Genomic DNA, 15,497 nt, shown 5'->3' on the forward strand with positions numbered 1-15,497 from the left:
GCAACCTTTCTGAGACAACAACTGTTTATTATGTTTATCTAGCATTACATTATTTTGTCCCTACTTTTCATTAGATAACATTCAACTTGCAATGTTCAACATTCATTTGGACTAAATACTTTTAAATGTTCCTACCTACTTTTTGTCTGCTATTATAATTATGCTTATCATATTTTACATTTGCTGGACAACACCATTTGAAAAAATAAAATGCATTCTGCTAATGCTTTATTTTCTTTACGACTGGATAGTAGCGACATGCAGGTGTGTCCGCACTGAGGAGGCGTGATAAATAATCACAAAGCAGCATCGCTTCCTGCTTCCTCACATGATCTAAGGCAGGCAAAACAGGGTGGCAGTTGAGCAGTAACACCGTAAAGGTAACTTACCTGGTTGTTTAACTATCAATAAAATAATAAACATCATTAAAAAGTAGGCCGAAAGTACAGCTGGAACTAAGTATGCAAGAGGGTTAATTCAATTACGTTTCTTAACTCAGCTAGTGGTGATATTTATCCTTGACTTTTAAAGTCAGAGGAGCTGGGTGAAGAAATGCAATATGGGAGACTTCTTTACGACCGGCCAAGCTTTGGATCCGGAGACAGCACAGTTTGGTAAGATGATTCCTTTTTGTGTCTGTGCCCTCTTTTTCCATTTTCTTTTTGTGAATCAGTTCAGACTTCAATGTTCAGACTTTGTGACACAGACTCTTACATTAGATAATGTATGAGGGTGGAAACCGGACCATTGCAAACCTGTTTCCTGACTCATTACATAGCATTTAGCTTACGCTTTTTGTCACTCATATCAACACAATCTCAGATGTCTTACAGGCCTGTAATAAAGCAGGTGTCTCGGCATTGTACAGTATATGCCTAATGCTCCTAATGTTTATAATCGATCACATTTCTGTACATTTTGCTGTGTATGACTAACTGTGACAAAAAAACGAAAAACAAATTAAATTGTCAATTCAAGCCTAGTTTTATTAATATAGTGTCAGAGTAAGTAGTTATACCAAAACTATTTTCATATAGTACAGGCCTTGACTGTTATTTTACAGTAGCGAACGTCCCCTTCAATAATAGCACAATAAAAGTATGACTAATAACGAGAAGGTAGCAGTGTGCATCAAGTAGAACAGGTGCAGCCACAACCATGGCAAAACAATGACTCATGGCTACCTGCAAAACAAGAAAGGTAAAGAAAATGTGTCTCGCTGCAAGAGTCTAAGCCGGAATGAGGGTGTTGCATGCTCTACACTCTACACGTCTACATACTTAAAGCTCCCTGAGAAAAAATGGTGATATCAGGGCATATACAAACAATTATAATAATGTGATGGAATATCTTGGCGAATGTCATCCATCTTGGCATTGAGGAGCTTTTTGACTGCCTTAGTGTAATCTACCAAAGCATTGGACAGGGCCTACCATCAGCCATCAAGTTATTTATCCTCCATGGAAAACATTACAACACATTACATTTCATTTAGATGTGTCAAACTCAAGGCCCGGGGGCCAAATCAGGCCCGTGGTGGATTTAATTTCGGCCCACAGAATAATTTCTAATGACTATTAGATCTGGCCAGCCGGTATATTGCACGCACACCTTCACTCCATCCTGAGGGTCTCCTCAGCTCAGAGCCTGACCCCAAACATTGATGAACTTGCACCCAAGATGAGATGCCAAGTATCTGCTTGAACTAGCATCACAGAGCAGCACACTGAGTTTAAATGGATGTTTCCTTCTGCACTTTCTTTCTTGAGACAACAGGGCATGTTTGGTTTTCTCTTTGAGGGAAATAGTTTTTTGAAGCTGTTGTTGGCCTGTGGAAAAATGTAATCATAAGAAATGACTCTGGAAAAGCTGCAGATAGAGCCATAAGAAATGAATGCAACTGATTATTTAATGTTTAATGTTGTTTTTATAGGCAATAATTTAAGCTTTGTTAGTTCCAGGTTTAATATGTGCAATAAGTTCATTTCAATACGTTCAGCTATAAACATTGAATCAGTCCGGCCCTCGACTAGTAACCATTTTTTTATTTTGGCCCACTGTGTGTTTGAGTTTGACCCCCCTGATTTAGATGATGCTTTTATCCAAAGCGACGGACTAACCATGGTTGCATTTAAACATAAAGATACAAATAAAATAAAAAACAATCCTTCCTAAGTGCTGTGTTTTTATTTGATTCATTAGCTAAGTTTAAGTCGAAACCAGTGTGTTGACAATCTGCAAGGACGTTATTATTTTGTGTATCTTTTCTCAATCAGCTGAAAACCAGAGGGGAGCAGGAAGCACAACAGGTATTGCCCAGGATAGAAGTGTTGTCAACCAACCTCAGCTTACAAATGTTTCTGCCGAAACAATAATCATCAACACATATGGTATGTTTCTCTTACATTTATAAATCAAATACAATGTCATCTTGCTGTCTAACTATTTAAATCCCTAAAATCTGACCAAACATGCCTTAAATGTGGGGTAGGTAATTTTGCAGAAACCAGCTCGAGTGCGCTAGAATTTGAAAATACACAACCGGAACAAATCTGCCCCTTCCTTACAGAGCCCCTCCTCCAACACACACAAACACGCACATGACCAATGAGGGCACGAGATAAGTTTGTGCCCAGATGGAAGGCTGACAGGCAGATAGGCCATCCAGTTACTTTAGCCGGGCCGGCTCAGATGATTGGTCGTGCTTTTTACAGCGCCACGGCTTCCAGAGATGAAATATTTTTGTATGGATTTTTTGTCAAAGCACTTAAAGATATTCATTGCTATCGGGATGTTAAGAGCATTCCATGGAATATAACAACAAGTGTATCTCGAGCCGGTTTCTCAAACTTACCCCACCTTTAAATGATTTTGCATTTCCCACATGATGTTGCATGTTTGTGTTTTAGGCCAGGGTCCTGATAGGACGGACAACACAAATTCCAGTTCTCCACAAAACAAAGGTATTTTCCGTGCAAACAGATATTTCAAAACCAAATTTCCTTTTTTTCTTTCTTTCATTTCCGTCATCTGTCCATGTTATATTCCATGTGATGTTTTGTGATATATGCTAACCTTTGATATTTATTATCCATCCATTTAGGGTGCTGTGTTTCTTTTTTTGTTTACAAATTCTGTTTACTGACCGAAGATTTGTCCTAGTCAATCTGAAATATGATCTGGTCAGGTTCTTCTGTTTTGCCTGCTGTAGTTTGTCTGAAAACCTAGTCCTTAAAACAAACATACAGTACTGTATTTTTTTATCTTGTAAAAGTACAGGAAAATAATGAATTTATGATGTTTTTCATCTTTTAGCAAACATAAAAAGATGCCAAGCTGAACTGAAATCGTACATTGAAAATTCAACAAAGAACCTCTATCAAGGAACAAAGGATTATGGATCATCTCCTTTAAAAGAGATCTATACAGAGCTTTACATCACAAAAGGTGGCAGTAGGGAGGTCAATAATGAACATGAAGTGATTCAATTAGAATGCAGAAGGAATTTGTTTGAGGAGAAGAAAATCCAGCTCAATGACATTTTGAATGCTTTTTCAAATGAAGACGACCCTCCAAAAAGAGTTCTGACGACGGGAATCGCTGGCATTGGAAAATCTGTCGCTGTGCAGAAATTCCTTCTAGACTGGGCATCAGGAGAAGCCAACCAAACCACTCAGTTCATATTTCCATTCACATTCAGAGACTTGAATTTGATAAAAGATGAGCCTTGGAGTCTTATGACGTTAATAGTTAACTATTTTGATGAAGTGAAGGACTTCTCAGACTCAGACTACTGCAATTCAAGTGTTTTGTTTATCTTCGATGGCCTAGACGAAAGCAAACTACCTCTTAACTTTGAGAAAAATGAGATGTGCCGCAGCGTTAAAAAGATCACAACCGTGGACGTTCTGCTAACCAACTTAATCTCAGGGAAACTGCTGCACAAAGCTTCGATCTGGATCACCGGGCGACCAGCTGCAGCTGCTAAGATTCCTCCCGAGTGCATCGACAGAGTGACCGAGGTACGAGGCTTTAATGATGAGCAGAAGCAGCAATACTTTCAGAGGAAAGTTTCCAACAACGACACAGCTCAGAAGATCCTCGATCATCTGATGTCAAAGCCATTAAGAAATCTGTACATTATGTGCCACATCCCAGTCTTCTGTTGGATTACAGCCACAGCTCTTGAATATCTCCTTAGTGACACAGATGAGTTGCCCAAGACTGTAACTGAAATGTACACACACTTCCTGGTCATTCAGACAAAGCTTAACAACCAGAAGGATTATCAGGAAGTTGAAATAGACAAAGATGTGATCATGAAATTGGGAAAGCTGGCATTTGAACAGCTACAGAAGAGCAACATAATCTTCTCTAAGAAGGACTTGGAAAGTTGTAAAATATCTCTGACACAAGCAGCAGTTTATTCTGGAGTTTGTACACAGATCATAAGAAAAGAATATGGGCTTCACAAACAAGAAGTTTACTCTTTCATACATTTAAGTGTTCAGGAGTTTCTGGCAGCTCTGTATGTACTAGAGACCTTCTTAAATTGTGGGGGAAATCTGCTTTCCAGTCAGACACGTGTAAAGGTGGCATCAGAGACAGGATACGTTTTTCTCCTCCTCCTCCACATGCAAGCTGTGAATACTGCTTTGACCAAAAATGGACTATGGGACTTGTTCCTGCGCTTCCTTCTCGGTCTGTCTCAGGATTCAAATCAGAAGCTTCTTCAGAAAGTATTTGGATTCAAAGAAAGACATCCACAGAGCAACAAGGAGACAATCAATTTCATTCATGAGAAAATCAGGAGACTGTCGAACACCGACAAAACAATTAATCTGTTCCAATGTTTAAATGAGCTGGGAGACCAGTCTCTGTTAGAGCAAGTCCAAAAGTACCTGAGATCAGGAGATGTTGGTAAAATATTACCTTCACATTGGTCTGCCCTGGCCTTTCTTCTGCTCGTCTCCAACGAAGACGTGGATGTCTTTGACCTAAAGAAATACAACAGATCAGAGGAAGTTCTGGAGAGGCTGCTGCCAGTCCTAAAAGCATCAAGGGTAGCTTTGTAAGTAATCTACCTTAATGAACACAACTTATCTGAAGCTCTCAGATTGTGTAAATATATCAAAGGACAGATGGGCGCATCTGCAAAATGTTAAAAGGCCTTTTGTTTTTCACTTTAGGCTAAGTGACTGTAACCTCACTCACCGATGTTGCAAGTACATTTCAGAAGTTCTCAGCTCGAAGTTTTCTGGTCTAGAGGAGTTAGACCTTAGCATAAATGGTCTGCATTACTCAGGAGTGAGGCTGCTCTCTGACGGACTAAGAAGTCCCAACTGCAAACTCAAGATTCTCAGGTAAGGAGATGCATATTATGCACAGTATCCGTGTGGTGATTTATGATATGATAAATAAGGACTGTGGGACACTTAGGGTGCGTTTAAACCTCACCGTATAATTCAGTTAAAAAAAAACTCAGGTCTGTTTTCCTGGTTACTACAGTTTGTTTTGGTTGTTATAAATATGGGCTCAGAACAGTCTCATAATACACACATGCACACAGAAGGATTCAAACTTGTATTTCATGATCCGCAAAAGGATTCACACTTGTGTTTTTCAATGCACAAATGTGTTCCATTTCATATACAAAATCCAAAAAAAGTTTGGAGGCAGGCAGGCTCCATGGAGCTGTCATCTCCGGACTGCGCAAAATGCGTATATGAAGTGCTACGTCATGAACGCAAGAAATCTACCCTCGTGGGGGTGTGCTCATGTGATTGGCTTAGAATTTAGGAGACATCTGATTGGCTATAGATAGAAAAAATTACAAGTACGAATCGGGTGACCGTCAGGGGAGTCTCAAAAAACCCACACACGAATGCACAGCGATCCGTGCACAGAAAGCGGTTTGTGTTTGCAGAGGTTTTAAACGGAAAACAAATATGTGAGGATCAAAAATACTCATGTAAAACTTTTTTCTGTATTTGGATTTTATTTACATGTGTATGAAACGGAACACATTTATGTGTGCATTGAAAAACACAAGTGTGGATCCTTTTGCGGATCATGAAATACAAGTTTGAATCCTTCTGTGTGCATGTGTGTATTATGAGACTGTTCTGAGCCCATATATAAAAGTTGTCAATTGAACCCTACAGACCAAACACCTAAGTCAGGGTCTGCTGATTGTGAAATCTGTTCAGGAAGCAATGATAGGTGAGCAGGTGAGGTGATGATACTTTGAGGAAAGGGCAGAGTTCCTGGGTCAGAAGTGACAAAATAGTTGGTAAGAGCAGCATTCATGAATGTATTGGTGGATGAGTAATAAAGCCAGGAATTAGTCTAGTTACTATCCTCCAGGATGGTGGTGTGGTCTTTGACCTTGGCTTTCAGCTGCTCTTTTGCTCTCAATGAGCTCGACCTGAGCTTCAACTGCCTGAAGGACAAGGGAGTGAAGCTGCTTTATCCTTGGCTGGGGAACCCCAAGTGTAGACTGGTGATCCTGAGGTGAGACATCTAAGATAAAGATGATCTCTTTTAATTCTTTTTTTCTCTGGAAACGTGCTGGGTAATTAAATGTATATAGTTTTTTTTAAATAATATATTAAATCAGACTCAAACTGCAACTGCTCACCTCACCCACTGGGACAAAGGTCAAAGTCTGACTGTATGATACCACTAATTTTTGATTTGAGATGGTTGAGAGGTTAATTGTTGGTCAGACTGGAGCTGCTATTTAGCCACTGGGTGAGTTGTCTAAATCTGAGGCTGCCACTACAGGTTATCATGTATAAATAATACTGTTCTCCCCGACAGACTGGCTAGCTGTGAGTTTACTGAGAGAGGCTGTGCTGCACTGGCTTCCAGTCTGAAGTCAAACCCCGCCCACCTGAGAGTCCTGGATCTGGCACACAATTTCCTCCAAGATGATGATGTGGAAAACCTTTCTGAGTTCTTGGCAGAGCCACTTTGTCAACTGGAGACACTGACGTTAGTTCTGTTTGCATTATCACACTTCTCTATTATTTTATTTTATTTTATTACATGTGTTTCAATGTGTTATCAGAAAATATGTTCATTCAGCAGCTTCCCCATGGTCTTCACAGGAGTTATTTTGGTTAACAAATACTTTATTCAGAAATCTACTGAAAAATACCTCATACTGTGTTATTAACCATTTCCTTTTTTCCCTTCCTTCTGTATTTATACTCTTTAACAAAAAGTAAAAAACTGTAACAAAAAAACGTTATTTAAATGTCTACTTCCAGTTTGAACCACAGCAGGATGACGGCAGTCGGCTGTGGGTCTTTGACTATTGCTCTCAGCGGCTCCTCTGCTATCAAAGAGCTCAACCTGAGCTTCAACTCCCTGCTGGACGAGGGGGCCATCCGGATTTCAGATTTGCTGAGGAATCCACAGTGTAGACTGGAGATACTGAGGTGAGACTTTTCAGATCATTTCCAGTAATGCTTACTTTCCTGGCCACCTTTTATGTTGATAATATACCTGTAGTGTCTAGTTTTTTATTTAAGATAACTTTGTTGTTGGTCAGACTGGAGCTGCTATTTAGCCACTGGGTGAGTTGTCTGAATCTGAGGCTGCCACTACAGGTTATCATGTATAAATAATACTGTTCTCCCCGACAGACTGGCTAGCTGTGAGTTTACTGAGAGAGGCTGTGCTGCACTGGCGTCCAGTCTGAAGTCAAACCCCGCCCACCTGAGAGTCCTGGATCTGGCACAAAATAAACTCAGAGATGGTGATGTGGAAAACCTTTCTCTGTTCTTGGCAGAGCCACTTTGTCAGCTGGAGACACTGGAGTGAGTATTGTGTTCATTATCCCAATTTATGTAAAAGGGAAAAAATGCATTCCCCACTAAAGTTCCTACGTTAAGTTTATTAAGACAATACAATCATGTTGAACTGTACTGTAACAACACTTTCAAGTGTTTTGTTAAGTTTTTGTCATTATTATTATTTCTCCTTCAAAGACATATTCTATATTATTACAACAGTTTTTTTACTATGTTCTCATTAATTATCTCTGTCGATACATAAAAAACACTAAATCTGGTCACAATAACAATAAAGCATATTATAAACCCTAAATTATTTAAATTATTTTATTTATACTTCTCCGCAATAAAGTAACCACAGAAAACTATCACTGATTGAAAAACTGTATGTCTTTCTAGCCTGAATTCCTGCACGTTAAATGTTGCATGCCTCCGGTCTTTGACCTTGGCCTTCAGCGGCTCCTCTGCTCTCAAAGAGCTCGACCTGAGCGAAAATCGTCTGATGGACGAGGGGGCAATCCTGCTTTCTGATTGGCTGAGGAAAACCCAGTGTAAACTGAAGATACTGAGGTGAGACTTATCTAGTTAGTCAGACTCAGACTGCTCAGCCACGAGGACAGAGATCCGCATGTGACCATTTTTTATTTAAAACCTTTTTTTTTTCAACAGACTGGTCTACTGTCAGGACATTTTAATGTATTTAGTTTTTTCAAATAAAATATCATATTACATCAGACTAAAACTGCAACTACAGCTCAGCCACTGGAACCCACAGGTCTGGGTCTGAAGGTGCCACAACATGACCACTTTTTAAACTTTTTTTTTTATCTCAACAGACTAGTTAACTGTCAGATTACTGAGAGCGGCTGTGCTGCACTGACTTCCAGTCGGAAGTCAAACCCCGCCCACCTGAAAGGCCTGGATCTGATACTCCAATATCGTAAAGTTGAAATAATGTCTGAGCTCTTGGGATGTCCACAGACCTGAGACTGAAGTGAGTGCTGTTGCCATTGTCACCCTTTGAATAAAAGGGAAACAAATGGTGTCTTTGGCATCATTTTCAAATTTCAGTCTGATAACTCACATTTACTTATACTTATACTTATACTTATACTTTGCATCTAGGTTTCGGCTTCATCACTGCATCTATTTTTTTTCACCAAATATTGAGCAGTGATGATTAAATAACCTTCCCCCAAAACTGCAGGGCCTAAGAGCCTTATGGTGCCGATATAAGACTGCCATGTGTAGGCTTGGGACCAGCCACAATTAGCCATTTCACCTAAGCTCATTGGCTATGGGGGGAACATAATCAAATCAAATCCAATGAAGTTTTATTTATATAGCACATTTTTAAAACGATTTTTGGTCTTGCCAAAGTGCACTTTACAATAAAAAAACACTTTACAACAAATACAACAGCACAAATAAAAAATCACACACAGGGAAATGTGAGGAGTCGTGCTCCGCTCAGACTAGAAGGCCAGGGAGAAGAAGTGAGTTTTAAGTGTAGATTTAAAAAACGCTAGGGTCTGGGCCGACCTCACATGGAGGGGCAGAGTGTTCCAGAGCCTGGGGCCAGCTGCTGCGAATGCTCGGTGCCCTCTGGTTTTGAGCCTGGTCTTGGGCACTATCAGCAGCAGCAGCTGGTCAGCAGAACTTAAAGCTCTGGCTGGGGTGTAGCGCTGGAGGAGTTTGGCGATATAGGCCAGAGCCAGCCCATTTGGGCTTTAAAAACAAATAAAAGGAGTTTAAAATCAATTCTGAACCGAATTGGAAGCCAGTGCAGTGAGGCCAGAATTGGGGTGATGTGGTCACGCTTTTTATGGCCAGTGAGAAGACGTGCAGCTGCGTTCTGCACTAGCTGCAGGCGTCTAATTGATGCCTGGTCCATACCCACATACAGAGCGTTGCAATAGTCTTGAGGTAACAAAGGCGTTAATGACCCTTTCTAGGTCTTTAAAAGATAAAAACGACTTGGTCTGGCCCAATAGTCGTATTTTAAAAAAGCAGGTCTTGACTACGGTGCTGACCTGCTTTAAAAGCGCTATTGAAGGTCACTCCAAGGTTCGTGACAGAGGGGAGGATGTTTTTATTGAGAGAACCCAGAATTTCAACCGGGGAGGTTGGAGGTTGGGGTCCAAAAAAGATGACCTCGGTCTTGCTCTCGTTGAGGTTGAGGACATTTTGGCTCAGCCAGGATTTGATTTCTGTTAAAGTGGACCTATCATGCTATATTTGAATAATATAGTGTAGGACCATACCTATATAAGGCATATGTATAGTTTTTATTTTTCAAAATACCAAACAGATCATGCATTTTTAGCCATTCCTCATTTCGCTCAATTTAACACTGTTTTTGCATGGGCTGATTCTGTGAGAACAGCACTATCTACAGGCCTGGCATATGTACTACATCGTCTCCAGCGCTTTCGAACGGCAATGTCCGTGGTTGTCTCCTCCTGATTGGTGGAGTTGGCCCAATAGCCGTAGCGCCACTTCTGTGATGTCACAGAAGTGTTCAAATCTGGATCAGTCTGTATCAGATCCGTTGCAGCCTCTTTTTAAGAGATTTGGGTATGGAGGAAAATAGAGAGGGTTGTGTTTTCTGACACTTGGTGAGTTCCCTGGAACACCGGGGACACATATTTATGTATAAAAGACGTACAAAAGTGCAGTTTGCATGATAGGTCACCTTTAAGCAGTCCATCAACTGCTGTAGTGAGTTGACATTTGAATTGAGAGGCAGATAGATCTGTACATCATCGGCGTAACAATGGAAGGGGATGTTGTGTTTTGTGAGAATTGAACCTAGGGGCAGTATGTACAGTAGAAAAAGGATGGGGCCCAGAATCGAGCCTTGGGGAACCCCACAGGTAAGAGGGGCTTTAGCAGAGGAGAAGGTTCCTAGCTGCACTGAGAAGCTACGGTCTGTCAGGTAGGACTTGAACCATGCAAGGGCAGAGCCTGTGATGCCTGAGGACTGTTCAAGCCGTGACCACAGGATGCTATGGTCCACAGTGTCAAAGGCAGCTGTCAGGTCTAACAGCACCAGGACAGCTGGGCTACCTGAGTCGGCGGCTAGAAGCAGATCATTAAAAACTCTTAAAAAGGCTGTTTCAGTACTGTGTATGGGTTTGAAGCCAGACTGAAACTTTTCATGGATGCCATGTGTGGTTAAGAACGACTGTAGCTGGACATAGACTACTCTCTCCAGGGCTTTAGATAAAAAAGGTAGCTGGGAGATGGGCCTAAAATTTGCAAGAATGGAGGGGTCAAGATTTTCTTTTTAAGTAGTGGCTTAACCACGGCATGTTTGAAGGCAGCTGGGACACATCCTGAGCTAAGAGAGGTGTTTATAAGTAATAAAACACTTGCTCCAACTGATTCGAAAACATCTCTGAGAAGGCGAGAGGGAATGCTGTCTGAGGTGCAGTTTGTCGGCCGCAGGTGCTTGACAACATCCGAGAGAGTAGAGAGGGATACAGGCTCTAAGTGGTCGAGGACAGCAGGGCACAGAAAAGGAGCAGAATCTGGGGTAGCATTAGTGTGGGCTAGCCTAAGAGCAGATACTTTTTCGATAAAAAATGTAAGAAATGTATCACAGAGAGTAGGCGATGGCACAGTTGGAGAAACATCACAGGGATTAATGATCGAGTTGAGGACATTAAAAAGAACCTGAGGTTTATGGCTATTTTTGGAGATTAACAGATAAATGTGCTCTGTTTTGGCTGCTTTGACTGCCGTCTGGTAGTCGGAAAGGCAAGCACGAAGGATTTCTAAGGAGACATGGAGTTGATCCTTTTTCCATGTTCTCTCTGCACGCCTGCAGGTGCGTCTGAGAGCGCGAGTATAGTCATTGAGCCACGGCTCTGAGAGAAATTTGGTGCGTCTAAGCGTAAAAGTAGCAACATAATCCAGTATTAGTGTACATGTCGAGTCAAACATGGAGATAAGGTCATCCGCACTAAAAGCACATTTACAGATCGAAGAAGCATTAAAAACATCAGAAAACTGTGAGGCAGTCAAGGGGTTAATTGAACGCAGACGACGCGCAGGGGCACGTGATTCAACTCTTGCGGAAGGGATCGAAGTTGTAAACAGAACCGGTAAATGGTCTGAGATACCCGTTGCTGCACATATTTCATCCACAGAGACAGAAAGCCCAAACGATAATACTAAGTCCAAAGTGTGTCCTTTTTCGCGTGTTGGACCAGCCACAGACTGAATGAGACCGAAAGAATTGAGGAGATTTAAAAAGTCCATAACCAGAGGTTTGGACTCGCAACACACATGGACATTGAAGTCTCCGCAAATCAAAACACGATCATATTTCACCATGATCCCGGACAGAAAGTCAGAAAAGTTATTGTTGAAATCCTTATTGCACTTTGGCGGACGAAACACGACTGCGCAGAGCAATATCTGGTTTCCGCACAAAACACAGCACCAAAGCAGCCCTGGTCAAAATCACCAACAACCTCCTCCCTGCAGCTCACTCTAGACTGCTCACCATCCTTATCCTCCTCGACCTCATAAGTGCCTTTGACACCATCTCCCATGCACTACTCATCAAACGCCTGGCTGACATTGGCATCAATGGGGTTGCACTCACATGGTTTTCTTCATATCTCACTGACAGACAACAATATGTTCAATTCAACTCAACATCCACTGGTCCAGCTAGTCCACTGTCTCACATGGTGTCCCCCAGGGGTACACATGCTCTTCATCGTCTACCCCCTTCCCCTTCACACTTTCCTCCGTCACTATAAGGTCCTCTTCCACTGCTATGCAGATAACACACAGGTATATATCACCACCAAACCCAACACTGACCTGCCCCCCACCTTTCTCACCACCTGCCTCCAGGACATCAGGAGCTGGAGGAGCAGGAACTTTCTGAAGCTCAATGGAGGCAAAACAGGAGCCCTGCTTATCGGCTCCAAACCCACCCTCAACAAAGTTCAATCCTACCCTTCTCCCAACATAATCATTGATAGCTTCTCCGTACCGTTCTCCAGTCAAGTAAAGATCCACAGTGTCATACTGGAAAGCACCCTCTCCTTTGCACCTCACATCAAAAATATGATTATTATTTAGTGAGACTACTTATATGTAGGCCTGGGACCAGCAACAAGCCCATTCCCCGTAGGCTCCTCGGCCATGAGGGGAAAATACTATCTATAAAACAGCAAACCTTCGGCAAGCATATAGACAACATATAAGCAAGCTTGGCTTGGTTGATCGATAATCAACCAAGCCACCCTGATTTCCAGAGTCCTCAAAAGAACTTCACAGAGACTGGAGGAACTTTGCAAGTATTGCTGCATGTTGCCAGCATTGAATTAATACAAACTGATTTCAAGTAAACCCCAGTAGAAGCATGTAATATGGAAAATAGTATAGGACCTAAGATGGAGCTGAGAGGTTCACCACATAAGACAAAATAGGGAGAAACAAAAAGTACACACCAACATTTTGTGAGGTATGATTTTAACAGTTTAATATGACATTAAACCAAATTCTTTCTCTTTGTAGATGTCAGATGGCTCAGAGAGAAGACGTGATTTTCTGGCTTCACTCCAGGATAATTTGCTTTGAAGCTGCCGTCTCATTTACAGGAGAAAACGAGTTACAAACTAAACACACCAACTGTGACAAAGTGATTTATTGGTGATATATGAACTGGACCAGAACTTAAATACAACAACAGCAAATGTTCTTCCTTTGGTCTGGACCAAATGAACTGAAACACAGGTGTGAATACTTCAGTTACTTCAGTGTTATGGATTTGCTGGCATCTCTTCATGAATACCCTGCAATGTACGAGATGTAGAGTGCTAATCAGTGGTATCTTTTAGGATCTTCGCCTCACTTAAACGCTGTCCTTATCATAACACTGTTTAGCGTATCAGGGAACAATTGTGGGCATCATGTAACATATAAACAAGACATCTCTAAAAGAGCATCTGCTCTCTTTGAAGGTTTCATTGTAGAAAAAGCCCTTACATTTACAAGTGTTAAGTATGGTTGCCTAAAGAGTGCTTTTACATGTAATGAACTGTTATATTTTTTGTTGTGGTAATCCTAGAAACTTTTATTACAAGTGATCTGTATATATGTTTTTCTTTATTGTTTTATGTCTTATATATATATATATATATATATATATATATATTTATGTTGTATTCTTTGACTTGGAACTTAAAGGTCCCATGTCATGGCCATTTCTACTGATCATAATTCCATTGTTGAGGTCTACTAGAATAGATTTACATTGTTACATTTTCCAAACTCACATTGGTTTCTCATACAGCATATCTGTATAGTATGTGTATTCACTCTCTGTCCTACACGCCTTGTTGGAGCTCCTGACCCCCCCTCCCTATGAGCCCACTGTGTCCACCACCGAGTCCACCACCGTTATAGCGGAACAGCAGTGATTATGTGTTACAATGGCGTTTGTTAGCAACCAGAAAATGACACCAGTAATGACAAACAGATGAGAATGCTGCGTGGGGTCTGGGTGCCGTGTTGGCGGGACGTTGCGGGGCTCGCTGCTCCGCCCTTTGAGGCTCGAGGAGCGGACAGTGTGAGCTGGATTAGTGGTGTCGCTTCCTGGTTGCTGCGTGGGGTCAGCGAGACACCGCGGAGCTCAGCCTGAGCACACACATTCACAGCCTGTGTGTGTGTGTGTGGACAGGTCTTTTCTGTGTTAGAGTTTTACTCGCTACAGGGTGTACTTTGAGGGTTTGTGACTTTGTAGACCGTTTACAAAACCTACATAACACACAAGGGGAAGGGTAATAACTGGAAAAGCATGACATGTGACCTTTATAATTTGCATTTCCATATATATACACTCTAGCTACTTGCGCATATTACAATAAAGCCTTTGTATCATTGAGTGTTTATCCACATAACTTGTTCAATTGTTGTATTGTATTTCTTTGTGTTGATGCAGCCATAGATAAGTTCTGTGCTGGGCATGTTATTAAATCTGGTTTGATGCACAGGAGTTAACTTCTTAGTACAGCGGATCCTGATGTGCAATGTATACAGTTATTATTCCGGTTATTACCTGTTGTTCATAGTGTTAATGGTTGAGCTGAAACAAGAATACATGTGTAATGTCTCACTGTTACCTGAATTGCTAATGAAACTTGATGACTAGATAGGACAGGATATAACATGTCTGTACGGTTTTCCTAATTAAACATCTTGATGGTAAGTTTAAACAAAAATAACTTGATGTAAGTTATTACAGTACACTGTTTCGACATCCTGTTTTAGTGTAAAAGGACATTAATCTAACTGTAGCCATCAGATTAGGCTTTGTTTTCTTTGTACTAATGAAGGAACGTTGTAATATTTGTATCAGTGCTGATTATTGTTCAAATTTGATTAAACCACAATCACATCCGAACATTAACAACAAGATGGTACTGCAAGTCTGGATACCTGTATCCCTGCAAATAGAAAAAGTTAATGAACACAAAACACCAGACCAATCATATACCTTTATCTCCACTGCACTCATTCAAAGGAAACCATTTTAAGTCATTATGAACTATTGAAAACATAGTCATGAGTATTATATTCTATTCAAAGGGAAAATGCTCAAAACTCGTGAATCACAACACATCGTCATTTCATACACTGTTAAACAATTTTCAAATAAGTTCAGGCAAG

At 41.1% G+C, this 15,497-nt stretch overlaps 1 protein-coding gene across 2 annotated transcripts; it reads left to right on the forward strand.

Annotated features, from left to right (window-relative positions):
- Window positions 1-333: 333 nt before the first annotated feature.
- Window positions 334-14,041, forward strand: LOC117553423 (protein NLRC3-like). Of its 2 annotated transcripts, XM_034227326.1 has the most exons (11): window positions 334-614; window positions 2,277-2,390; window positions 2,910-2,963; window positions 3,316-5,071; window positions 5,190-5,363; window positions 6,823-6,996; window positions 7,275-7,445; window positions 7,653-7,826; window positions 8,202-8,372; window positions 8,639-8,796; window positions 13,344-14,041. In XM_034227326.1, exons 1-10 carry the CDS (start codon window positions 560-562, stop codon window positions 8,787-8,789), a joined length of 2,994 nt encoding a protein of 997 aa, XP_034083217.1. In that variant the 5' UTR covers window positions 334-559; the 3' UTR covers window positions 8,790-8,796; window positions 13,344-14,041. The 2 variants fall into 2 exon arrangements, with proteins under 2 accessions (XP_034083217.1, XP_034083218.1); XM_034227327.1 differs by lacking the exon at window positions 8,639-8,796.
- Window positions 14,042-15,497: the final 1,456 nt, after the last annotated feature.

Source organism: Gymnodraco acuticeps, unplaced genomic scaffold (genome assembly GCF_902827175.1).
Source record: "Gymnodraco acuticeps unplaced genomic scaffold, fGymAcu1.1, whole genome shotgun sequence".
NCBI lineage: Eukaryota > Metazoa > Chordata > Actinopteri > Perciformes > Bathydraconidae > Gymnodraco > Gymnodraco acuticeps.

Bases quoted from the DNA above. Each gene is read 5' to 3' on its own strand.
- LOC117553423 (XM_034227326.1), top strand. From the start codon at position 560: ATGGGAGACTTCTTTACGACCGGCCAAGCTTTGGATCCGGAGACAGCA. The intron at 7,446-7,652 runs GTGAGACTTTTC...TCTCCCCGACAG, and splicing joins TGTAGACTGGAGATACTGAG to ACTGGCTAGCTGTGAGTTTA. The intron at 7,827-8,201 runs GTGAGTATTGTG...ATGTCTTTCTAG, and splicing joins TGTCAGCTGGAGACACTGGA to CCTGAATTCCTGCACGTTAA.